The sequence below is a fragment of the Micrasema longulum genome, unplaced genomic scaffold (assembly GCF_059751315.1).
Source record: "Micrasema longulum isolate JH-2025_06_02 unplaced genomic scaffold, ASM5975131v1 h1tg002322l, whole genome shotgun sequence".
Lineage (NCBI taxonomy): Eukaryota > Metazoa > Arthropoda > Insecta > Trichoptera > Brachycentridae > Micrasema > Micrasema longulum.
In genome coordinates this window covers 245,776-271,230 of record NW_028279473.1, presented here as the reverse complement: position 1 = coordinate 271,230, position 25,455 = coordinate 245,776, and the positions used below count along the sequence as shown (strand labels likewise).

At 35.0% G+C, this 25,455-nt stretch overlaps 3 protein-coding genes across 3 annotated transcripts; 1 reads left to right on the top strand and 2 right to left on the bottom strand.

Moving 5' to 3' along the window:
• Nucleotides 1-2,294: 2,294 nt before the first annotated feature.
• Nucleotides 2,295-11,443, top strand: PpV (Protein phosphatase V). Its single transcript, XM_088239980.1, has 7 exons — nucleotides 2,295-2,479; nucleotides 5,132-5,345; nucleotides 6,757-6,902; nucleotides 7,742-7,883; nucleotides 8,605-8,759; nucleotides 9,948-10,060; nucleotides 11,116-11,443. The coding sequence occupies exons 2-7, from the start codon at nucleotides 5,181-5,183 to the stop codon at nucleotides 11,304-11,306; spliced, it is 912 nt and encodes a 303-aa protein (XP_088096106.1). The 5' UTR covers nucleotides 2,295-2,479; nucleotides 5,132-5,180; the 3' UTR covers nucleotides 11,307-11,443.
• A 1,204-nt stretch (nucleotides 11,444-12,647) lies between these two features.
• Nucleotides 12,648-25,292, bottom strand: Neb-cGP (ATP synthase membrane subunit K, mitochondrial). The gene is made up of 4 exons (XM_088239988.1): nucleotides 25,014-25,292; nucleotides 18,580-18,856; nucleotides 18,403-18,480; nucleotides 12,648-12,869 (listed from the first exon to the last, which is right to left on the bottom strand). Exons 3-4 carry the CDS (start codon nucleotides 18,475-18,477, stop codon nucleotides 12,795-12,797), a joined length of 150 nt encoding a protein of 49 aa, XP_088096114.1. The 5' UTR covers nucleotides 18,478-18,480; nucleotides 18,580-18,856; nucleotides 25,014-25,292; the 3' UTR covers nucleotides 12,648-12,794.
• On the bottom strand, nucleotides 22,094-23,931 carry LOC148272492 (protein yellow-like). The gene has a single exon (XM_088239979.1). The coding sequence runs from the start codon at nucleotides 23,267-23,269 to the stop codon at nucleotides 22,094-22,096; it is 1,176 nt and encodes a 391-aa protein (XP_088096105.1). The 5' UTR covers nucleotides 23,270-23,931.
• Nucleotides 25,293-25,455: the final 163 nt, after the last annotated feature.

Genomic DNA, 25,455 nt, shown 5'->3' with positions numbered 1-25,455 from the left:
AATTTAATATTTCTTTACAATCAAACCGCGGAAATAACAAAACAAAGAAATTTTAAAAGCTTTCATTGTACCCCTCAGTGCAGTGTTGTCAATTTGTGATTAATCAAATACACATGGTCAGCACAATCACCTTTTTCTAATTTCCCAGCATGACGGTGAAGGAATACAGTGTTAGTTCCAAATTGAGACCGCGGCCACACGCTCCAGATCCTGCCTCGGAAAGGAAGAAAAAATTAGTAATACAAACAAATCAAAGGGTTGTGGTCCCGTGGCTAGTGTCTCGGACTCACGGACCAAAGGTCCGTGGTTCGAATCCCACTCTACCCCAACTTGATTCCATTTTCTAATAGTGAGTTATTTACAACTCGTTGAAAATGGCCCTCAAAATTAAATATTTGGGTAAATCATAAGAACGCAAATATTTATTTTTTTAAAAAAAAAAAAAAAAAAATAAAAAAAAAAAGAATGACACAAAACCCAAATACATATAGGAAACATTAGAATAATTTGCCCTATACAACATGCACTCAATCAACAGAAGAAAAACAATACGTATCTATACCAAATCACAGAGGAACATCAACTTATCAAGACACTACTGGCAAAATCCTAACACAGCATGATCCCTATCGAACTCAAGCAAAATTACTTTTTATACACAGAACTGTATTCTTCATCTGCCCAGACACGGAATAAATATTAAAGATAAAATTCTGTGGTGTTACATCATGGTCGTACTCACCCAGGCACTCATGAAGATATTCTTCAAAAGAAAATATTAATTACATAGATGCATAGGTTTTCCCGGTCACTGTAATCGATATGTATCTTTTTTGGGTGATCCCGTGTAAGTTGGATACGTTTCGACGAATAATAAAAGAGGCTATCGAAATACACAAACACCCAAATAACATAAACAAAGATGACAGGCTGAAATTAAACTCAACATGGTTTCCGGCACTACGCACTACAAAAATGCAGAATGTGCCTGCTGCCGAACGCGACACCGTACAAATTACTAGTACATAAACACTTATTTTTTCTACAAAAAAAAAAGTTTACCCCCTGCAATGGTAGCCGAAACATCGGCGAATCCAACTAACTCGATAAAAAAAACTTTTAATTAAATTTTTGCAAAAATGACAGATTTACATAGACTCAATAATCATAATCAATATGTCCGTACGCTGAATGTTAGTTCCCAGAAGAATCAGTGTTAGCCTCATGAAAGACAAGCTAGTGAGAATATTGCAACTTAATCGCCACCAAACTTGTCTCCCAACAGACTATACACTTTTCGGGTGTAGCTGCTCAGTAGCATCACTCCCGGTCACTTTTAGTTGTAAACATCTATTTAAACCTAAAACTCAAAAACATTATTGTAAAATTCATTTTAGAAACAAAAGGCATGGTTGTGATATTTAAGGCTCAGATATTAGAAATATCACTTTGCATCATTCCAACAGGAGAAATATTACTGATAATTGAACTGTTAATTTTATATGGATAGGTAAATATTTAAGGGGATACAGTGATTGAAATGTTTACTTCCCATGATAAATTGCAGGAAATTATGTAAAAACATGCAAAGCTTCCTTTTCTGTCATGCTCCGCGGGTCTGTGAGACATTTTATCGAAAAATCCTTTCATAATCCCAGGTAAAATATAATAAAATAGGTTATTCATGACAAATTGAAAATGGTACTAAAATTTAAATATTTAGGTAAATCATAGGTCAAAATATGCTTGGCATAAAGTGACCGTAACAAAATAAAGTGACCTTGAAAATAATAACTTCAGTTAGGTTACCAGTTTTTAATTTATACGATGGACGAGATTTTGATCCAAATATCGATGTCACATTATTTCTACCTACGCCCATTTAGAGACAACGGAATTATTCGCTAGATTTAATGACCGATGAAAGAAACCCTACCTTAAATATTGTTAAATAATTGCGACAATCTTTAGAGATTTATTTAAGACTTTTTCCAAAAGAAGACATCGTAAAATTTATATAAAATGACAAATTGAAATTAAGAAAGATTTAAGTAACTGTGAAGAGCTTGAGAAAATAATCTAAGGAGACAGATCAATCACAGACTTTCAAAAATTGAAATATAAAATCAAACATTTACCATAAAATTAAAGTTGCAATAATAAAGTGACAAATCAATAATATTACATACCCCAAAAATTCCCTTTTTGACATTTTGACCAAATTTTGACGTTTACAATAATGTTGCAAGACCATAGAATTTGTATTTGTAAAAGATAATTTCCTTTTCCTCTTTATCTGTGGATTTAACGAACAATAATTTGTCCAGCCATTTATCTATTAAAAAGTCATGTTCGAATGACAGATCTCTATCAAACTTCAACTTTCAAGTTTTTAGTTTTTTTTTACTTCACATTTCGGCAATTTCTGGACGTAATGGTTTTATAAAAGGGAAAAGTGTTCCTACTGAAATAATCCAATGTAAGTTCTAGTTACTGTTTTTTTTAAAATAATTATAACCTCGATCTTTCTCGAGTAAAATATAAGTTCTAGTATTTATTATGTCGATTTTAGTGATTTGTAATTGCGAGCGTTTTACATTTTGCGCAGAAATGTCAGTGATACGTTGTATGTCACAGAATTTATTATTTTGTAAAGAATTTAAACATTTGTGAGTAAGCGGTTATGAAGAATATTTTTTTAAATAGTTGTAAAGAAGAAACTGTTGCAACCGTGCATAATATTTCATGGATTTGATCAGCAATAATAAAAAAACTATGGACATTATACTTGCAGCTATGCTGCCTAGTTTTTTCTTTGTCCCAAGCTATTCTACTCCCAAAGTATGCTTTGAACATTCTAACAACCCACTTCTTTAGATAGTTTAGATAAAATATCATATGAAACAGGAAATTGATTATTATCATCATCATCACACAGCCATTTGTCTACCGCTGAACACAAGCTTCCCCATACATCCCCATCTTGCGCTTTCTGCATCCAGTCACCAGCAATTCTCTTGATGTCATCTGACCACCGTGTGTCTCCCTCTACTTCACGAGGTCTCTACTCGACTTCCTCCTTCGTTCCAGACTTTGGGGAATGTTGCTGTCGAAGAGCTTCTTCATCGTTCCCTTTCCGCACCTAATGGTGCATAGGGCACTGCATTGGTACACCGATCGCGGCGTATCTTGATCATTTTTGTTACATGAAGGTAAGGTGATCAGTCTTACGCTTCAGGTACCAGTCCAGGGACTATGAAATATTCTTGTGTGAAACCACCCTTTTAAATAAATATTTCATATCAACCATGTCGGGAATCGAACCCTACACCTCTCGCATGACAGGCTAACAGTTGACCATTACACCACGAGGCTGCTGTTAAAGAACTTCTTCAGTTGATAGTATCTACCTTGAATGATGATTAGCGTATCTCGCTTTTATCTATCAATTTTTTGCAACTTTTAAAAGTTTTTTTAAAGGAATAAACCGCTAAGCCTCTATTTCAAAGGCTTGTCAGCAGGAAGCAATGAAAAATACACCAAAACACCCAGATCAATTGAGAAAAAAAATCTTTCTTGCAACTGGCGGGAACCAAACCCGCGACACCAGTCTCACAGTTAGCCGTCCAACCAACTGCGCCACGGCGCTTGTCATTTAATATGTATTATATATCAGATGCGCATTATGTATCTGATATGTATCGGAACTTTCTAAGGATGTAAATAATAAAAAAAATAAGAGTTGTACACATAGGGCCTTACTTATAAACCTGGTATAACGATACGCCTAGGCATAGTGGTAGAATGACGATAAGAATACCATCCTTAATCTACCGCTACAATAAGGATGGTTTCCCCATCCGTATTCTAGCATTATGTTTGGTATAACTTTATACCAAGTTTATGAGTAAAGCTCAGTGTTTAAAAGTGGAAAATTACTTACTGCTAACACATATTTAATGTTTTTGTCGCATGAAGAATCTATAAGTCTACATATTCTTGACATTGTGCCAAAAAATTATGGGTATTTTTTAGATGTTTTTATCAATTAAAGATTTTAACTTTGACACAGAAACTTGCCACCATTCAAATATTTTTACTATTGTCAAATAGCAAATCAGCATTGAAATATATTGAGAAGCGAATATGGTAGTCTAGGCATTTACAGGGCTTATAACCTGTCATTGTCTGGTTTGAGTGGCCACATTACACATTGTAACATTCACCATTCTGCTTATGTTTAAACATGCACATTTCCTAAAGTCTTCATTTTTTTATTTTTGTGAAGTTTACCTTAAGAGGCAAAATGTAGGTAGGTGAGATTCATTATTATTATTATTTTATTAATTTTAGGCGAGCAGCTTAAAGCTGATGTGCTTAAATCTATTTTAATGAAAGTTAGCTGTTGGCGCACTTTAACTTTTCCCAAACAAATTTAGTCCATTTTTTAACCCATTGAGACTACACATTGAGATCAGCTCTTGTGGCAGCTTATTCCAACCATCAACAGCCCTATTGCTCAGGAAATGCTTCCGTGGATTTAGATTGAATCTCATCTTCTCCAGCCTGAGACTGTGGCCTCGAAGACGAGCATCTTGTTTAAGCTCGAACATGGGATCCAAATTTGGGCAGCTATAATGACTGTTGAGTATCTTGTATGTCTCTATCAGGTCACCCCTTTCTCGCCGTTCCTGCGGTGTTGTGAGACCGAGAGTTTCCAGTCTCTCCACATATGGAAGCCGTTTTAGGCTCCGCGACAACTTTGTAGCTCGTCTTTGGACTCTTTCCAACAAGTTGATAACCTCAACAAAATCAAAGTCGTGTTTCAAGTTCATATGGCTGAATATGTGAATTCATTCAATGCTACAGGAAATTGGATAAAAACATGTTTTCTTACACTTGTGAAAAATTGGAGAATTTAATTGTACGGCGAAGTTTCTTACCACTTTATGACTGAAATCTCCCAGGAATTGAACCCAGAACCTCAAGCATGGTAGGCGATCACGCCGATCACTACACTACGAAGCGGACTTTTCTCAGCTCTCAAGCAGCCATCGAGCGGAAACACTCGTCCAGGGTTCCGGTTCTATTTCACACGCAGAACTGTATTCTTTATCTATACTATTTTCAGCCCGGTAGCGGTAGAGCAGTCAGGAGCAGTCGGAAGTAGCGGCCGCAGTATGTCTTCTCTGGACGAGTGGGTGGAGTTGGCTAAGCAGTGCAAGTACCTGCCGGAGGACGACCTGCGTGAGCTGTGCGCGCTGGTGTGCGACCTTCTCACCGAGGAGTCCAACATCCATCCCGTGCAGACTCCCGTGACCGTGTGCGGAGACATCCATGGGCAGGTAACTTTTTCGCGTAACATAATACATTTTGAAAATAATTATGGAAGGAAATATAGAAGTCTAAAATGTGTTCATCATTACTAGAATTTCCAAATAAACAAACTAGCCGCGTGATATCCGACAGAGAATGACCCATTTCACACGTTAAATTAAGGTGGATTGACATTTATTCTTTTGTTCTTCATTGAAAATTTATTCAGCGGCTACTCTCAGCTAAAAATCCTGCGAAGGGATATTTATTGGAGATTAGTCAGCCTCGTGGTAGACTGGTTATTGTGTTTTATATCAGGTAATTAAAAATAAAGGCGATGATATAATAACATATAAAAAAAGGGCAGCTGCGGCTGGCGCGTTTCTTCGTCAAAGCAATTAGCTTTGCTGGACATGTTTAAGTGAGCTTTGCTGGCACTCGATGCATCGCAACTCGTCTATTTGAAGCATTCTTGGAGGAAGATACAAAAACGTGTTTCTAGTGGTTAACTTAAAAATCCTGATTTTGTAGTTACCTGGTTGTAGCAATTACCCTACGATATTAAAGGTTTCATCGGCCATTCCCACTTTCTAACCTTTTTCTCAAATACTTCATAACAATCTCACACAAAACTGAAAACCTTCCCTTTTCAACAACATTTTGCATTTTTGTCTAATGTTGAATGTTGAATTATAATATATATTTTTTTATATTATCAACATCAAGGTACCATTCGATAGTTATATTTTAAATTGCTTAGGATTTTCTACATATTATTAACAAATAAGCTGGCAACTCCAAACGCGGTTTCTTTCCTGGGTTTCCGAACCTGGGAAAATTATTCCCAAAAATTTTGCCCGGGAATTCGCTACCTCAGGAAAGTAAAACAAGATAAAGCAATCAAATTTTTTAATGTGCGTGTCGCACATCTTCGCTCTTGAACCAATACAAGTCATAAGTAAAGCCCCTAAGGAAGTTCCGAAAACGTGACATTTTCACTAGGATAAATGAGGATTTCCAACTCTTTGAAGTAACTACACAAAGCTCGGTTATCTGTCAAACCAACAGTAACCGGGAGTGAAAGAGTATTTCAGTGGCAAATATTTTCCCTACCCAAAATTAGAAGTCTGCATTCTGTAGCCTTTTTTTGTAATTTTAAAGTGAATAAAAATATATGATTAATTAAACATTCATTTTGCTTTTTGTCCATTCATCATAAATTCCTGATTTCCCAGATTATCCGGAATGTAATTTTCATCATTTCTGGCATTGAAAAAAAAACCTGGAAATTGAGAGACTATAATAAAATCTTGATTTAAATCCATCATATTTATATCTTGATAAAAATTATATTTGCAATTATTGTAAGAGGATGAATCTCCAAGTATAGGATTGTATGTTATGTTCAATGAGAGTGTTGAATGTGTTCTCCTCTCGCAGTTCTACGACCTGGAGGAGCTGTTCCGGATCGGGGGACAGGTTCCCGACACCAAATACATTTTCATGGGGGACTTTGTGGACCGCGGCTACTACAGCCTGGAGACCCTCACTCGCCTCATGACACTCAAGGCGCGCTTCCCCGACAGGTGAGCGCCTGTTTTTATAAACTAACACAGGCTATGTCATGACATTACATGTAATGTCAGTATCAGATTATTACCTAGAACTAATATTCGATGGCTGCCGTGGTTCAGTCACGGACAGTCTGGGTTCCATTCCCAATGAGATCACAAAATTAAATGTAACTTTCGTAAACCTGGGTGTTCTGCTTCTCAAATCCACCACCGCACCCTCAAAACGCTCGTTATAGAAGGGCGCGGCGTCTGTTCTCGGACATCGATGTTAGTTAGAAAATCGAACCACATCATGCCAATATTCTTCCCAAGCCCTTACTCTCAAAATTCAGAAGTTCAGCGTTTTGAGTTTTAGAAAGGTGCCAGGATCCGCACCCATATAGGAGTACTGGCATTATACAAGAGTTAAATAATGGGCATTTTCTTTTGACCGAGACTAGAGTTGCAGACAGCACACACCGTGTTAAAAGGATATAAATTATCCTGACTTATTTCTTATTTAGGATGCTAAGCTATTGATCGTTTCGTGCGAGTGTACGGATACATTTGTGTTCACTTTCAGATGATCGGTGATCACTTACATAATCCAGATATTCTAGTTAATTTGGATCTATTTGTCCTTAACAGCATAGGTTGTTTTTCTACCTCTATGCGGAACCAACCCGCCAATTTTCCGAGCAGCTTCCGCTTAAAATAGTATCGCCTCGGATGTAACTTCCCCAGCATGAGCGTGCCACTAACAATTTGGTTTTTCTGTTATGTTTTATTGAAACTTTTTTTTAACAAATAAAATAAATACATGTCGTGACAATCTTTATATCTTGATTTGAAGTGGAGTAAAACGTTTTTAGAATAACACTTCTGCGCGGCAACCACGAGACACGCCAGATAACACAAGTGTACGGCTTCTACGACGAGTGCCTCACCAAGTACGGGAACTCCAATGCCTGGATGGATTGCTGCAAGGTGTTCGACCTCCTCACCATCGCCGCTGTCAGTATTTATTCAACCTTTTCATAATTTTATAATATATTTGAGATTTTACTTGATAAAGAAAATAAACTAAGGAATATTATTATAAATTTTACTACCTTATAACATTTTGTTCCATTTCAGACTGATATTCTGAATTTCAAATGCCAACAAATATTTGATTTAATTCACTTTATGATGAACAAAATATTACGATACATTGCCACTCTCCACTATTAAGAAAAGTTTTATTGTAACATTTTTTATTTTATGTATACTCAAGTTTCTGGTTATTTTGTCATATTGCCATTAATATGTTTATTTTTCGAGTGATACCGTGTGTGTTGGATTTTTTCCGACGTTTCGGCTACCATTGCAGGACCCATCTTCAGGGTAAACTAAGTGTTTTGTAGAAAAAAGTATGGGTTTAATTACTAGTAACTTGTACCGTGTCGCAGTCGGCAGTAGGCACATTTCTATTCGTTTTTGTAGTATGTAGAAGATGGCTCCTGCAATGGTAGCCGAAACGTCGGAACAAATCCAACACACACGGTATCACCCAAAAAAGAAGCACATTGATAACAGCGACCGTGAAAACCTTCGCACCTATATTTTCCATTGTTTTGATATATTTTTGGTACATTTTTCATACATTTTAGAGAAGTTTCCTTTACTTGTATCGTAATCTGACTATGGGTAGCACTAAATTTCGTCATTGTAGTCGGTCTGTTTCATTCGGCAGCTGATAGACGACAAGGTGCTGTGCGTGCACGGAGGGCTCAGTCCCGACCTGATGACGCTGGACCAGATCCGCTGTATCCGCAGGGACCGGGAGATCCCGCACAAGGGGGCCTTCTGCGATCTCGTCTGGTCCGATCCCGAGGAGGTAGAGAAATGGTTAGTACATATCTGTACCCTAGTATTGTTTTTGTCTCTTTGAGTGTGAACATTTTTACTATGAAAATAATATAGTCATATCATCAAGACTGCAACTATCGAAATCATGCCTCTATAACTTAAGGTTTATTTCACTATTCACTATTTCATTTTGTATGAAGTGTGGATATCAGATAAATCAGTTTTATGAAAGTTCAGTGGTTTTTTAAATTTATCAAACTGAGCCAAAAATAAATATTATTTTTATGTCTCGTATTTATCGTCGCTATGACTTTTTAAAGTTTTGTAATTTTATAAACCCTTGCTAGGAATTGGAAATTACTCCTGTACAATGAGGAACTTCAGCCCTACTGGGAATTGATACAAAAAATGTTTTCACGCTCGCGGTAAATATTAGAGCATTAAATTGTACAGCAAAGTTTCTTGAAAATGTACAAAAAAAAATATTTTAATAAAAACTTTGAACGATGTCACCAGTTCATGAATCAACCAATGATACGAGCTGTGAAATGTGATATCTGGTTTACTTATTGTCAACGGATCAATCGGTAGAACTGACTGAGAAGCGGAAGAGAACCTCTGACGTCGCATGCGGTGTAACTTCAGAAATACAAAACTTAAAAAAATCATAGTGCCAATATTATAATATATTTTTTAAAATAAATTATCTTGAATAATCTATAAACAAATTTTTAAAAATCACTGTTCCTCATAATAAAAACAAATGGTACCCGCTAAATGTCAAAAACTTGTCTACCTCAGAAACCGAAAAACTGTTTCCAGTCGCCACAACAACACTATAAGTGATCGGTTATTGTAATCCTGCGATATCATCATCATTCCCTTTACGCATCTAATGGTGCATAGGGCACTGCATTGGTACAACAATCGCAGCGTATCTTGATCATTTTTTGTTACATGAAGATAAGCTGATCAGTCTTACCCTTCAGGTACTAGTCCAGGAACTATGAAATATTCTGGTGTGAAAACACTCTTTTAAATAAATATTTCGTATCAACAATGTCGGGAATCGAACCCGAGACCTCTTGCATGGCAGGGCGACGCGCTGACCATTACACCACGGGGCCGACAACCCGTGATGTTGCAAAGTAGAAACTTCACCATATGTCTACTACTTAAATGTAAATAAAGCAAATGAAATATTAAATACATTCCTATGTCCCACAGGGTTGTGAGTCCGCGCGGAGCCGGGTACCTGTTCGGGGAGCGGGTCACTCGAGAGTTCCTAGAAACCAACGGTCTTAATCTCATCTGCAGGGCGCATCAACTTGTAGATGAAGGTAAATACAGTTCATTTACAATATTTGAGTTTGCCCAAACGTTTGGAGACAAAAGACTGGATTTCACCCGCTCAGGAGTCATTAAGATATGGAAGTCTAGGCATTTACAGGGCTTGTGACCTAAATTTATGATCGCTTAAATCAACAAATGGAATAATTGAAGAAATATCGGCAAAATGGTAAATGTTACACAGTGTGTAAAGTGGCCACGTAAACCAGCCAAAGACAGGTCCAAAAGCCCTGTAAATTTCATATTCCCTTGTTTAAGGTATTCTCCATCCCTGTTGTAATTTGTTAACAGTTCATTTGAATCTTTAATTAACTTTGCTAGTGTGCCTACACTAATACGAACAAACTTTAGGCTCTAACATAGATAGGCTTATAAAAACAAATGTTTGTCGCAGGAGGCAAAAGTAGAAGTAGCAGTAAACAATGGAGTGCCAACCCTAATGTATGGGAGCAGCGAAGTATGGAATTGGAAAAATAATGATGAAAGTAGGTTTAATGCTGTCGAAATGCAATCTCTCAGGCGAATGTGTTGTAAAACGATGTATGATAGGTGCACAAATGTCGAGATCCGCGAACTATGTAAGGCTGAGACGAGCATTACCATCAGGATCAAGAAAAGAGTGCTGCGTTGATTAAGACATTGAGAGCGAATGGACAGCGAAAGAATGGTCAGTCAAGGATCTACGACGCGAATGTTGATGGATGCAGAAAACGAAGAAGACCGAGAAAAACATGACACGATCAAGTCAAAGATAAAACAAGGTATATATCCTCTAGGGGGGGATTGTGTATTTTAAATCTACACCCCCCAAGAATCATTTCCCACAAGATTAAATAGCTGAATAAATTTTAAGCTAGAATAACTCAACTAATGCTGATTGCACGAGATTGCAATGACATTTTTTTAAGTGGCTTATTAGTCGTTTAGGAATAATTTTACAACTTCTAAGTAACTCAGTCACTTAATATTATTTATTGGCACGATTGCCAACATTATTAATCGGCATCGTTTTGTTTCTAATTATTTTTTCTTCCGATATTTGAAGGTTACAAGTACATGTTTGGCGATCGTCTGGTGACGGTGTGGTCAGCCCCCAACTACTGCTATCGCTGCGGCAACGTGGCCTCCATCCTGGAGATCTCGGCCCCCGACAAGCGCGAGCCCAAGCTGTTCCGCGCCGTCCCCGACTGCGACCGCGTCATTCCCAACAAGTTCACCACGCCCTACTTCCTCTAGTGCGAGGACTGGTGACGATGCGGTGAGACCCCGACAGCTTTCCGCCGTTTAACTTGTAAAACTGTATATATTTTTAATCTAATACTTCACATTTTCATACGAGAAAAATTAAATAAACATAAGCGTACCTACACTCATCTGTCTTTTATTTAGTTGATTTTTTTTACCTGACCTGTCATTGGCTGGTTTAAGTGGCCACTTTACAATAATAATAATAATGGTGTGACATTTACCATTTTGTCTATGTTTGAACATCCATATTTCTTCAATCTGTTAATTGTAATGTTAGTTAAAGAGCTAAAGCTGATTTTTACATTTTTTAACTTCTTTGACCGGTTGGTTTCATTACAACATTTTGAGCTTGTCCAAATGTTTGAAGACATAAGACTGGATTTCGCCCCCTAGGGAGTCTTAAAGATTAACAAATTACAAGAAATATGGATGAAATCAGATGTCGACATATTTCACGACAGTGGGCCTTCCCTTAGGAAAGCAATTTTTAATTTTTCTTTTTACATTTTGTTATATTATTTTAATAACATAACTATCTACTGTAATTTGTGATCTATTATTGTATTTAGAATGAATTAGGTCTTTTTTCTGTAATGTTCTAAATATCTGAATAAATAAATAAATGAAATGTTCAAACAGGCAAAATGGTGAATGTTACAGTGTGTGAAGTGGCCATAAGCCCTGTAAATGCCTAGACTTCCATAATCCCTTCTATAAAATGTTCTCCATCTCTGTTGTAATTTGTTAATCTTCCTGACTCCCTAGGGGGTGAAATCCAGTATTTTGTTTACAAACATATGGACAAACTCAAAATATTGTAACTGATATATTAAAGATGAAGTAAACTTATTGCTTGTATTACATTTCTGTAATCAGTATAATTCAAAAACCTTTTTATCCTAGTTCTTAAGGTACAAAACATCCATGTTAATTGAAAATATCAGTTACGTAAAAAAAAATTGTCAAACAGCTTATTTTATTCATATGGTTTTAAAAAAAATATCTGTATTCCTTCGACAATGATTCAATTTTTTAGTTTTTCAGGAACAAATACTGAGTTTCTTTTCCAGGAATTTTTAAAACCATAAAAAAATAAACAAAATGCAAATCTAACTTTTTGCTCTTGAAATGGTAGTTGGCTGGAATTATTTTTTACTATTTTCATTAAGTCTTTAGAATCGCCACATAGAAATAAATTCCCTCGAGCTTTATTTTATTTCAAAGTAAAATTTGAAAAGCGCCCTCTGGTGACGGGACATTTTACCCACTCCTAGCTTCATCGGGGCTTCGTATTATTTAACAGAAATCAGGATCGGAAAGAAAGACCAGTTTAATAATAATGGTTTAATGGCATGATACGCACCGGAGAGGTGCGGTACACGATGCCGCCATAAACATTAATATAAAGTACAATGTTGCGATATCTACATGATGGGCAGAATGTGTATAGAATTCCTTGACCAGTCCCAGAGCAGGTTACTTTTTGGATTTCGGCTTCAGGGCGAAGTATGCGATGACAATCCCCAATCCCAGGTACGTGGCCTTGGCGACCTGAAACACAATTATTGTCAATGATTATTTATTTATTTATTTTTTATTATTTTCTTTTATTCAGGAAACATACAGTACAGTTACAAAGTTTAATATTTTACACAATTGGACTTAATTCTAATGGACCAGTGAAGTTTCCATATTAAAAAGCAATTAAATCTAATGTTAATTATGAAAGTATAAAAAAGAGAAGGAAAAAGAAACATAAATGAAAGTTGTTTAAAAATTTAAATTTAAGTGAAAAAAATATATTTTAAGGTTTGTAGTTTGTAGTGAGTATTTACAAATGGAAATAATATTAAAAATGAAGAAAACTTGTAAGAGTAATTAAGAATTAAGAATGGAAATAAAGAATGAAAAACATGCTCAGATGTAAAAATAAAATAAAATAGTAATAACATTTTTTTTAAAAAAGGAAAAACATAAACACATATTTATTTTAAGGGATTCATAAAAACGATGAGAAGAATCTTTAAGTGAAATATAAGACAGTAAATTTAAATTTAGGTCAATTTAAAAAATGTTAAAATTATATTATAATAAACTTATAAATGAAACTTTTTGGTTTAGTTTTACTTTTTATTATTTTGACCAACGAGCGCTTTCGCCTAAGTAGGCATCTTCAAGACTGGCGAATTGTTTACAACATTTACAGTTTTTATACTATTCTTAACATATTTTGGAGATAAGATCAAATAAGTATTTTAACGGGGGACAGAAACATAAATATTTACAACTAGTTTGCTAAACAGTTCATTTTTGGGAGTTTTTGGACCGAAATTGGGATTAAGCTGTTATTATTTAAAAGGTGGAAAAATAAACACATGGCGAAATACAACAGAGTGGGAAATACACATTTCAACAGATAAAGTTAGCATACTTCATTTTTGACAGGGAAGTTTACACACCTATAGATAAATGACGAAATATTTTAAGATACATACTTAGATAATACATTGTTAATGGAATGAAGTTATTCATTTGGATAGTTTTTTTATTTATTTATTTAATGCACAAATTACACAATTTTACATAGACACAATTATATGTTTTTTATGTCCCGACTTGTTAGAAAATTCCGTGTTAAGTCGGGACTCTTCGATATATAAATCAAAAATATTTATTTACATATTAAAACAATATACAGGTAATCAAAACAATATGCAAAATAATCAAAACAATATACAAAATAATAATAGAAGAATATACAAAATAATAATAGAAAAATAAAAATAATAAAAATTTATAATACATGTCGAAAATTGAATCATAAGTTATATAATAATACGTATGACAGTGATGACATACACATATACGATATACGGATATGGATAATGATGAAAACAGCAGCGATGTTATGCATTTATTCCCGAAGCAATCTCATACAGTGGTACCCCTCGATACAATCCAACTATGGATCTTCATCTTAAATATAGACGTTGTTTTGGAGAACTTAATATGTTAGGTTAATTTTATGTTAATTATATTATTTTAGTAGTAAATAATTAAATCAAAAGAAGCGTAGTTATACATTATATTAATGGTTTAAGTAAAGGAGAGTTCGATAATTCCAATTGCTGGTTAATTATTACTGCATTAAGTTTAATTCTATTAATTTCTAATGATTCTAATTTATCTAATTTTTTCCCTTTGTTTTCAAAATGTAGTAATTTTATATTGTTTTCGCCGTCAGAAGTATGGTTAAGCGAGTTTAAGTGTGTTGCAAAATTAGATTTGTCATTTTTTAATCTATAGGAGGCAATGTGTTCTTTGACAATTATTATCCTTCGTAAACAAAGAGATCTGTACACGCAGTACGTGGGTCTCCGCTATACTGACTTAGTCGAGCTGTCAATAATGAGCTGTTGCATTATCACAGGAACAAGAATGCAATTTCTATTATTTCCATTCAAAATATACATTTATCTATTTATATGTACGTCCAATGGGCATTTTTAAGGACATATTTATATTTATTAAGCGGGAGAGAGGTGTTTATAATTGAATTTGATTCTGTGATCGCTTGAAAGCAGACAACTTGTTATCAAAGAAATCAAGACTGGTATGTTTGTTGGCAGACCTAAGAATTCTGGGCATAGGGGAATGAAAGCCATAGTTAGTTCTATGGTTATCGGTATGAAAGAGTAAGTTTTGTAAATAAATGCCAGTTAGAAAAAACATGATTTAATTTATGTATTTAAACACTATATACATATACATACTGCCTTAAGGCAATTTCTTCTTACCTACCCAAACCATTCAATTTAAGAAAATCAGTGGTATATGAATTTATTGTTGGTATATGAATTGATTGTTGGTATATAATGTATCATTATGAGGGAGAATTGGTACACCAATCGCAGCATATCTCGATAAATTTTTGTTACTTGAAGGTAAGGTGATCAGTCGTACGCTTCAAGTACCAGTCCAGGGACTATGAAATATTCTAGTATGAAAACACCCTTTTAAATAAATTTCATATCAACCGTGTCGGGAATCGAACCCGAGACCTCTTGCATGGTAGGCAAACGCGCTGACCGTTACATCACTACGTCTGAAACATCGGTGGGTAGATTATTCCGCAATCGAGCAGCTACTACTGAGAAAGAGGAGGCAAGAAGATTAGAGCGATGAAGGGGTATCAACAGGATTCTCTCGTTAATAGAGCGAAGAGATTGTCCACGTTGTGATAGAGGTTGGAAGAGCTCTCTCAGATAAACAGGTGAAGTGGGATTATTCCAAATATAAATAATAAAGCGATAGTGTGAATGTTTCTTCTATGCCAGATACTGAGATTTCTAAGTTTGCTTCTTGTTAGGGGGTATTCCCCCAATCTGGTGAGATGCTTGGATTTGTGCTTCGAAACTCTAGATCAGTGTTTCCCAGCCTTCTTTATACCATGCCCCACCAGCATCTTTTTTAAGTAAACGGCGGGTTAATTTTAAAATAAAACATGAGTGACAATTGAATTTGAGTACAAACACACACATATCTTAACGCCTAATTCATGATTAAATTCAGTTACGCTTGCTACAAAAAAAAATGTCCGGATCTAACTTAGTTAATTTCAGTCTTACGTCCCCTCTATACCTTTATTAGTTATATCCAATCGATTTAGTTTTTCAACGAGTAAATCGCTTATGGCGCTAAAACCACACTCCACCAAATAAGTAGAGGGAAAGGGTAATAATAATTTTCTGGCATGCAAAGTAATATTAGGATATTTTGTGTTAGTTTCTTCGCAAATCCGTGCCATTATTCCTACATCCTGCGCAGTTTCTGTGAGATAATTATTGATTTTGTAACGGGTTTCATTATATTTTAGGTAAAATTTGGCGTATATTTCAATTTTGTCCATCTCAGGCATTTTTTGTACGACCGATGAGTCTTCTTCCAAGTCGGTCCCTCAATGCTGAGGATCGTGATCCACCATGAACACTTCTAATTAGTCTGTTCCACTCCAGTCTGTCCTCAGCCCGACGTACTGACTCATCAAATTTTAGCCCCGTAACCACCTTTATTTGGTCAGTCCATCTATATGGGATTCTACCCCGGCTTCTCCTACCTTCAACTCGGCCAGACATTATTGCCTTTTCTAGACTGTCTGGCTCACGTCTAGCAATATGTCCGAAGAAAGACAGTATCCTTCTCAAACACACCACTGATAGACGAGTTGTAATATGGAGCTCTTCCAGTAATGATGCATTCGTCCTTTTGGCTGTCCAAGGCACACGCAGCAGCCTTCTCCAACACCACATCTCGAATGCATCGATCCTCTTCCTCTCGTATGCACGCATTGTCCACGTTTCAGCCCCATATAGGAAAACGGAGAATACCAGGGCTTCCATCAACCGCTTTTTTGTGTTTATTGATATACCTCGATCTCGCCAAATCTTCTCCAAACGGTTCATTGCTTCTTTGGCCATTTGAATCCTGCGACCAATTTAGGTCTGCAAGTGCCGTTGTTGGAGATAAGCGAGCCGAGGTACATAAGTCATCTGTCAGTTCAAGGTCTTGCATCTGCCTTGTCCTTAGGAGACTGCCAGCTCTGTCTACAATCATTAGCTTTGTCTTACTTTTATTTATTTTAAGACCCAGAGCCTCACTCTCCAACTCTTTCCATCTGAAGGCTTCTTCTAGCTCGGTTTCATCTTTGGCAATCAGTGTCGTGTCGTCTGCATATCTCAAATTTGATATTTGTTGACCTCCCACTTTGACACCACCATTCCACCCATCCAGCGCTCTTCTCATGATATATTCACCGTAAAGGTTGAAGAGTTTTGGCGACAAGATCCAACCTTGACGCACACCTCTTTCTGGTTTAAATGGAGCTGATAGTGCATTCTCCATCCTTACACTTGCTGACCCATCCATGTATAAATTTTTCACCAGTAATGTAAGATGCTGTGGCACACCCATCTCTAGCATGATCTCAAACATACGTTGCCAACATACACAGTCAAAGGCCTTTGTGTAGTCAATAAAACACAGTAACATTGGCTCATTGAACTCACGGCACTTCTCAATCAGCTGACGAATGTTTAGGATCTGCTCCCGTGTACCCCTCCCTGCTACAAAACCTGCTTGCTCGCAGGGAATTTGACAATTAATATAATTCTCTAAACGTTTATTTATAATGAAAAGAAGAGTTTTGCTGGCATGCGACATAAGAGAGATTGTTCGATAATTCTCACATTTACGGGTTGATCCTTTTTTATGAAGCGGTATTAAAATGAGACCGATGAGTATTCCCCTTTATATGTGGAATATATATTTTTAATATATATTTGTAATACGGTGAATTTGTTGTTTTTTTTTTTTTGCACCACAACAGGCCAGGAGGTCCAATTACAGTGGTAAATTACATTACAGAACAACCAGGCTTGAGAAAAATCACATTTCAATTTTTCTGTTCTCACCGGGAATCGAACCCGGAACCTTCCGTGCGTGAGTCAAGCGTCTTGACCACTACACCAGGAATACCGACGTGTCTCATCTCTGAAGCGTGGTGCCCCACATCTGAGGCGTTATGGCCCACCGGTGGGGCGTACGCCCTACCGTGGGAAACACTGCTCTAGATATTTCAATAATACTACTGTAATTCGCACATTGTAGGGTACACTAGTCCGCAGCATATACTAGAATACGGTCGTCGTTGTTCTACGACCTATGATCACGACGAAATGTAATGTAATATCTCTGCTGTAATAAGTCAACTTATCGTTATAAATTTTCGGAATGGATGTAACTACTCAACGAGTAGTACTTTGTTTATAGTATGCTTTGTTAATACCTAGTGTTGCCTATCAAAACTGAGTAAATAACAAATTCACGACAATTATTTTCTCATTTTGCGGAAAATTTGCAGGTTACGTACGAACCGACTTACATAAATGACGCATGAACTTAAAATGAAATAAATCAAACCAAAAAATAAGTTCATAGTAATACGTATCGCGGAATTTTCTCGATATTAAATTACGAAGTTGTAAACAATTACAATAAGCCGAGGAAAAAAGTGATTTAGACTTACATTAGCTCTGCCAGTGTTGGTGACAGAGTTGAATATCTTCGACAAACCCTTGAGCTGATCCGCTTCGCCAGCCATTTTCTGTTCGAAAATAAATTTATTTATAAAATTTCAACGCGACCGAGCTGAAGATCAAATAAAATAAGTATAAAATAAGAAAATAATTTTAAAATTCCTCACCTGTCAATGTATTGGTTCCGGAAAGATTCGTTATGTAATTCTGTCGCCAAGTTGGTATTCCTAACTGGTGTGAAGTTAGTTGCATCGTGATATTGGTTGCATTGTTTTCAGAAATTATTTGCACACGCGGTAAGTTTTAAAAATATGATGCCCATAAATTACTTTTAAAACATGCTATTTTATGTGTTCTTTCAGTGAGAGTGTCACCCTCGAGTCTTTCTGATAAACTGCAATAGATAATCCAATTAAAAACCAGCGCGTGCATTCCTTTCGCGACCTGGAATAGAATAAACAAATTTATATATGTAACAACAATATTAAATTATTATATGCGTCTAAATGTTATTAAATATTTGTATATAACCACTTACCAACTTTTCTATGTCTACCGGTTTCGAGACGTATCCGTCTCTTCGCCAGGACACTAATTAAACCAACATGTAAAACCCACAATACACCTTTACCATAGTTGTTGCACAAAAATATAAAACCAACTAGACATGCATTTTAATAAGCACATGCACTGATAAGGAAAAATATGCCCTGATTAAATTATGGAAATATTAGATTAATTATATATTACATTTAAATTTATGATCCACGTTAACTTAACAAAATGCCAAATAATTCTTAAACTTTCGAGATAAATAAGTCTTAAAAATTCTAGATTGTTATTCTATGTCATTATAATTTGATCTAATTAATTTTACTATGTATTTTTATTGTGGCTTGACACGGGCATAGCCTAAAAAGCCTTAATAAGTTCATAAATATTTAATTTTGTAATTTTGAATGAATAAATAAAAAAGGAATAATATATTAGTACAATCATTTGCATCTACATTTATCCAGACACAATGACATAATTAAACTAACCATCATTCCAGATCTGTTTCCTCATTGGAGCATTTGGTGTACACAAAGAGCCTCCAGGCATCTCTATCGGCTGCCAGCTCCTGTGCGTCCTCATAGGTACAACTATTTTTATTATTCTCGTCCTGTAGCTCTGAAAAACTGCCGATGAACAGTCTGTAGCGCACGCCCAGGACGTCAAGAACCTAATGCTTGGTAAATTGGGCAAGTGTGGTTAAGGCTCTCAGGAGGCATCCACAGTATATGTATATAGACAGTTGTCACCGGAGTTTGCTGGGTCCCTTTCTCTTATTTTTTCATTAGATCCTTAAAAAGTTAAACCCAAGATTCTTCGGAAACATATATATGTCGATAAAATAATCTCAATACTCAATATTTTGCCATTTTAGTCCCTAGTGAGGTGCCACTATTTGCAACCATGGAAGAGAATAAATAAATGCCATTGACTTCATGTTTATTGTAATGATATGTATCTATTATTTTTATGTCGTAGTTGTATACTAACTACTTACATTAACCCTTCCATTTTTTAATTGTATATTTTTTAAATCCTGTCATTTCTAGTTCTGGCCCTGCCATCTCCACTTTTGATTTCATTTCATCGGAGAACTTTTCATAAAACCACTTCACACCAGCAAATAATTGACAAAGATTGACAATTGGTACAGAAAAAAACAAATATAAATTAAGCACATTCTTTATTCAAATTAGTTTATACATACATAATGCGAAGTAGTTAATTACACTGTTGGGAGATCTGAGGAAGGTACCTGAAGATTAACTTATTTTAAAAGTGTCACAAAAAATATTCCCACTTAAAAATCTTTGTAATTTTGACTTTAAAAAATAAAATCTGTTTTGTTGACTCCAGTTTCAGTGCTGCAGAGCAGCGTTTATTAAATAATTAAAAAATACATATAAGAATTTGTTGCTCACTAAATATAAAGACTTTTCCGTAGGACATATTTTGATGACAGGTTTATATTACATTTATTTTATTTATATTTTAGAAATTTATTTATAAACAGGCACTATAAAGTATCTAGAAGATATTTCTTCAGTTCCTTTTTTTTTTTTAATTTGAAGATCTTTCATGTTAGTGATGGTTTGTGGGAGATCATTGAACAATCTTGGAACAACGCAATTTAACATTCGCTCTCCGAAGTAATTTGTAGTTTGGGGAACAAACGGGGAGCCCTTAGTTTTTGATCTAGTGTTGTGAGTGTGAGAAACTCTTTTTTTATATTCCGGATCAACAAAGTGATCTACAATCAATTCGTAGTCACAAAGTTATTTTACTGGCAGGACATTACATAATTTAAAATATACACCTTTGCCCATATGTTTCGTCTCACGGATTAAAATTAATGTGTATTTTAATTTTAAATTTCTACAAAAAATAAAGAAAGTAGGAATGGTTACATTAAATAAAAGCAATATTAATAAATTAAAGAATTTACATTTTGTTCCATACAGCATTATCAACATCATACGATTACAATTTTATTTTATAAGAAGCAATAGTATATTGGACTTGTGGTTCTATGGCTAGTGTCACAGACTCACAGATCAAAGGTTAAAGGTTTGCATCCCTCTCTACCACAACTTGATTCCCATTTTCTAATAATGACTTATTTAGAACTCATTGAAAATGGCCGCAAAAATTAAAATATTTAGGTAAATCATAAGAATCCAAATATTTTTATTTTTTTTAAATGTTCCAACCAAATAGTATTAGTAATTTTGTGGGTAAACATTTCTTTAATAATAATATTATGTATATAGGTAACAGAAATAAGAAATGAAAATAAAAGCTACTTTCACTGCCTCCACCTTCCATGGAATCATTTCTCTACAATGCCGCAGAGTTCGTGCGGACCAACTAATGCTTTACAAAATTATGACAGGAATGGTTGACTGTACAGAGCTGCTTGGTTTAATAACAATACATGTGCCAGCCAGGATTTGTAGACGGTACCACCTGTTTCATGTACCAATAAGTAAAACATTGTATGCTAAAAATGCTTTTTTTCATAGAACTTTTTCAGTGTACAATACAAAATTTACAAATATAGATTACACAAACATCACTCTGTCAGATTTAAAATTTACACTAAAAATACATTATGTAACTTAGTAGACATTATAATAATAAATATGTACATCTCCCTTCCCCTCCTTATCCTCTCTTCAAGCATTCTTGTCCTAATCCCGCCCAATTTACAGTAACTTAATGTTCTTAAAATAAATATTAAAAAATTCTTTGATTATTGAGTACATGAAAATAACATTTTTATATGTATAAATTATATGTATTTATTTGATATGTAATATATTTTCTTTACTAACTTTGTATACTATGTGTAAATCTGTTATTAGTTCTGAGTTTATACACTATATCTGTTTGTTTACTATAAATATGTATGTAGAACTGTTGATTTCCCAAATAAAATAAAATAAAGCAAATATAATCCGCTAGTTATTTTAAGAATGTAGAAACAGTTATGGAGGTGAGGTGAGAAAGGGTTTGGGAAAAGGGTTTTGATTTTTAAATAAATACAGATAAAAAGGTACATAATTTATTTCAAAGCTTTATGTTTTAATATTAATTTTTACAAATATATAACATATTAATTTCCATTCAGTAGAATGGATCATCAAGTGGAGAGATGAGTGTAGAGGGCCCGTTGCAGCCTGTGCTGTTGCTGATGTATTCCCTCGTGTTAGTCTCCATGACCCAGGAACGGTGCCAGGGGCCAGCCGCCACGTGCGTGGCCGTTCTTCCTTTTCCTCCCTTCCTGACCACACTCTCCTTGTCCGCCTTGAAGGGAGAATTCACATCCCATGAATACAAGTCCTCGTCATCTTTATGTCGGTAAAACAGAGTACTAAACCCATCCGTACCACAAAAAACCATAGGGTCAGTTTTGATCCCAACCAATCGAATCAAAGTAGGAGCTTCAGTTTCGCGTAATGACGCCACAGGTACGCTGAAGATGCCCTCGCAATCCAAATACGAGAAGAACAGATGGTTGTGTCCCTGGTAATCGAGCAAAGCGAGGTATAAAGCATCGCTGCAAGCGCCACCAGCAGTTACAGTATTCGGTAATTCTAACCTCTTTCCTTTTCCGTTTGCAGCATTGATAACCAAAAGTGCTTTACCCGCTGCATCAGAAATATACACATAATCTGTTCCATCGCTTGCATTATCCACGACTAAATACTGCAAACTTGTCGCATAGGAGACGAGCTCAGAGAGGTCGAGAGATAGAATCATTTTATTTTTTGTCATGCTGTATGCCACGACTTTTGGTCGACACTGATTTTGGGGCGCAGATGATTCCAAAAGTCCCACAGCTCCAGAATCGAGAATCCACAGCACGCCATTTAAATCTAAATATATATCAATGACTGATTGGAGAGAATCACAGTTGCCGATTCTCTGCATTTTCCACGTCGGGAACGGTTTCAATATTGGCTGAGAATGTTTTGTACACAAATCAGTGGTGACTAGAGTAGCCGGTATGCCATCTCTGTATCTCGGTTGTGCCACGATCATCTTCTGATGGTAAAACTGCATTCTTGTCGCTAGCACATTCCTTGGAATATATCTCCCAGTATCCTTGTATATCTGCTTCTCATTTTCCGAGGAAAAGGCCAGGCTTCGACCGGATATTGTGTACCCGTGGTGAGGAACTGTTTTTTTATATTTAGCTTCAGAAACGCACATCACTGATATAAACACAATAAAAATAAGAAATTGTGGATAACGCATTTTAATAAAATTATTACTCAAACTCTGAGTGAAATTAAACATATGAAATGGAATAAAATACTGCCAAAAATAAAATGCGGATGGTGGTATTTATGCACTAATGTAATTCCAAAGTATCCGGATATGAAATTTGATGATGCATACACATACAACACGTTTAGAAGTCATCAGCACATTTTTAGCCACTAATTACGTGCTATTGGAATAATTAATTTATTGTTATAAACATGTGTCCGAAAAGCTGATTCATTTAAAATTTTGAGTGAGTTATCATGCCGATATATTAATTTTCTAGTTACAATTATTTCAATTCATGTAAACCACAATGTTGTTATCTTTTTTATTGCTTAGATCAGCTCGAAACTCTATAATCCTTTTTGTCCGTTGAGCACTTAATTAATACACAATTAGCAGCATTGCCCAATTGTTTATCATAATAATAAATATATTCACAACAAATTATTCATCATTGTAAAAATCTGTAATGTTGCTAAAATTTTGGTATGACAGTTTGACACTCCAACTTTTATACATTTAGTTTGAAAGTCTCGTAAACGTTTTTATCGCTTTCGCGACATCGTCAGACTGATATGGTTTTACGAAATCAAGCTAAATATGATTAAAATGGTAAATTATGCACTTGTACAGTCATCGCTTCCCTATGGAATAATTGGATGGGGGGGAACTTACAACAACCATGTTAAACCATTAGAAACTGTTCAAAAATTTATATTAAAACTAATGCTTCACAAAAATTGCACTTTTTGCTCTTTCCAATTGTTCCAGAAGCTTAACTTTTAAACCTAAGACAAATATATTGTTTTCAATATTTAAAATATATATTTAAGAACCAAAATTTATTTACAAGCAATTCAAATAGATCAAGTCAAAGAAGGAATCGTGTGTTAGAAATACCACATTGTAAAACGAGGCTCGCAGAGAGACATGCATATTTTTACAACAGGGATGAAGAACATTTTAGAGTAGGGAATATGAACGTCTAGGCATTTACAGGGCTTATGACCCGTCATTAGCTGGTTTAAGTAGCCACTTTACACACTGTGTAACATTCACCATTCTGCTCATGTTTACACATCCACATTTCCTCGACTCTCAGTTAATCCTAATTATTGCTAAAAATATAGTTTTCCAGTAAGCTAAAAAACCAGACTGTTCAAATAAAAAAATTGTAAAATATATGTAAATGTGTAATGTAATCTATTTATATTAGATAGTTGTACAAATAAAAATTTAACTTCTAGTTATACCTTAACTAATAAAAAATATATATGCACCAAAATTATTTAAAAAATAAAACATTGTTATAAAATCCAGACATAAATTTTAAGTTTTTTAAGCAATAACACAAAATATCACACTGGTTTTATGGTTAAGAAATAATTGACATTCTGTGACTTATGATTATTTTCAGTTTTCTTTTTCATTTATTAACAGATTATTTACAGTTTTCTTTTTGATTTTAATAAAGTTTACAAAATATGAGTTTTGTAAATAAGCCTCTGCTCGTATATCGTATTGTTTAAGGGATATATGCCTCGAAAGATAGGTTTGATAAATGGGGTATTTGAAGATTATTTATCTATCCCCCAACTCCCCCTAACCTTAAACTGTGCGAAAAAAGCAACTGGACTTTGACAGACTGATTTTATCTGACTAAAAAAGACTCCAAAAGTTGACAGATTTCAATTTTATTTTTAACAATGAGTATTTAAGAAATTAATTTTCTATGTCGTATAGTATCAAAAATAGTTATATATTTTATTACCAGACATCCGAAGACAAGAATTAGGGTTTTTATAGGGTCCTAGCTCCTAGAAGCGTTTTCTCATTACAAAAGATGGCAGTTTTCTGCCACGCCATATCACAAGACTCCCATGAATGAAAATGCCATATATTACACGCTTATAACATATCTGTTTATTAATAAGTCATTGATTCTCTGTTAGGAAATTAAAAATGTTAATTTTAAAATAAACTGACACCCTCATTCTGTCTTCTATATTTTTATAGGACAAGACTCCGGGCAAGACACGCATATGCGCATATACTAATATAAGTATCATTTTTTTATACTTATATGCGTTCATATATCATAATATTCAATGGTTTAGATTGTTTCTATAGGTAACAACTTGAACGGACTGAATAATTGGTGCATACAAAATAATTTATTTATGAATATTAATCATTGAAAAGCTGTGTAAGAT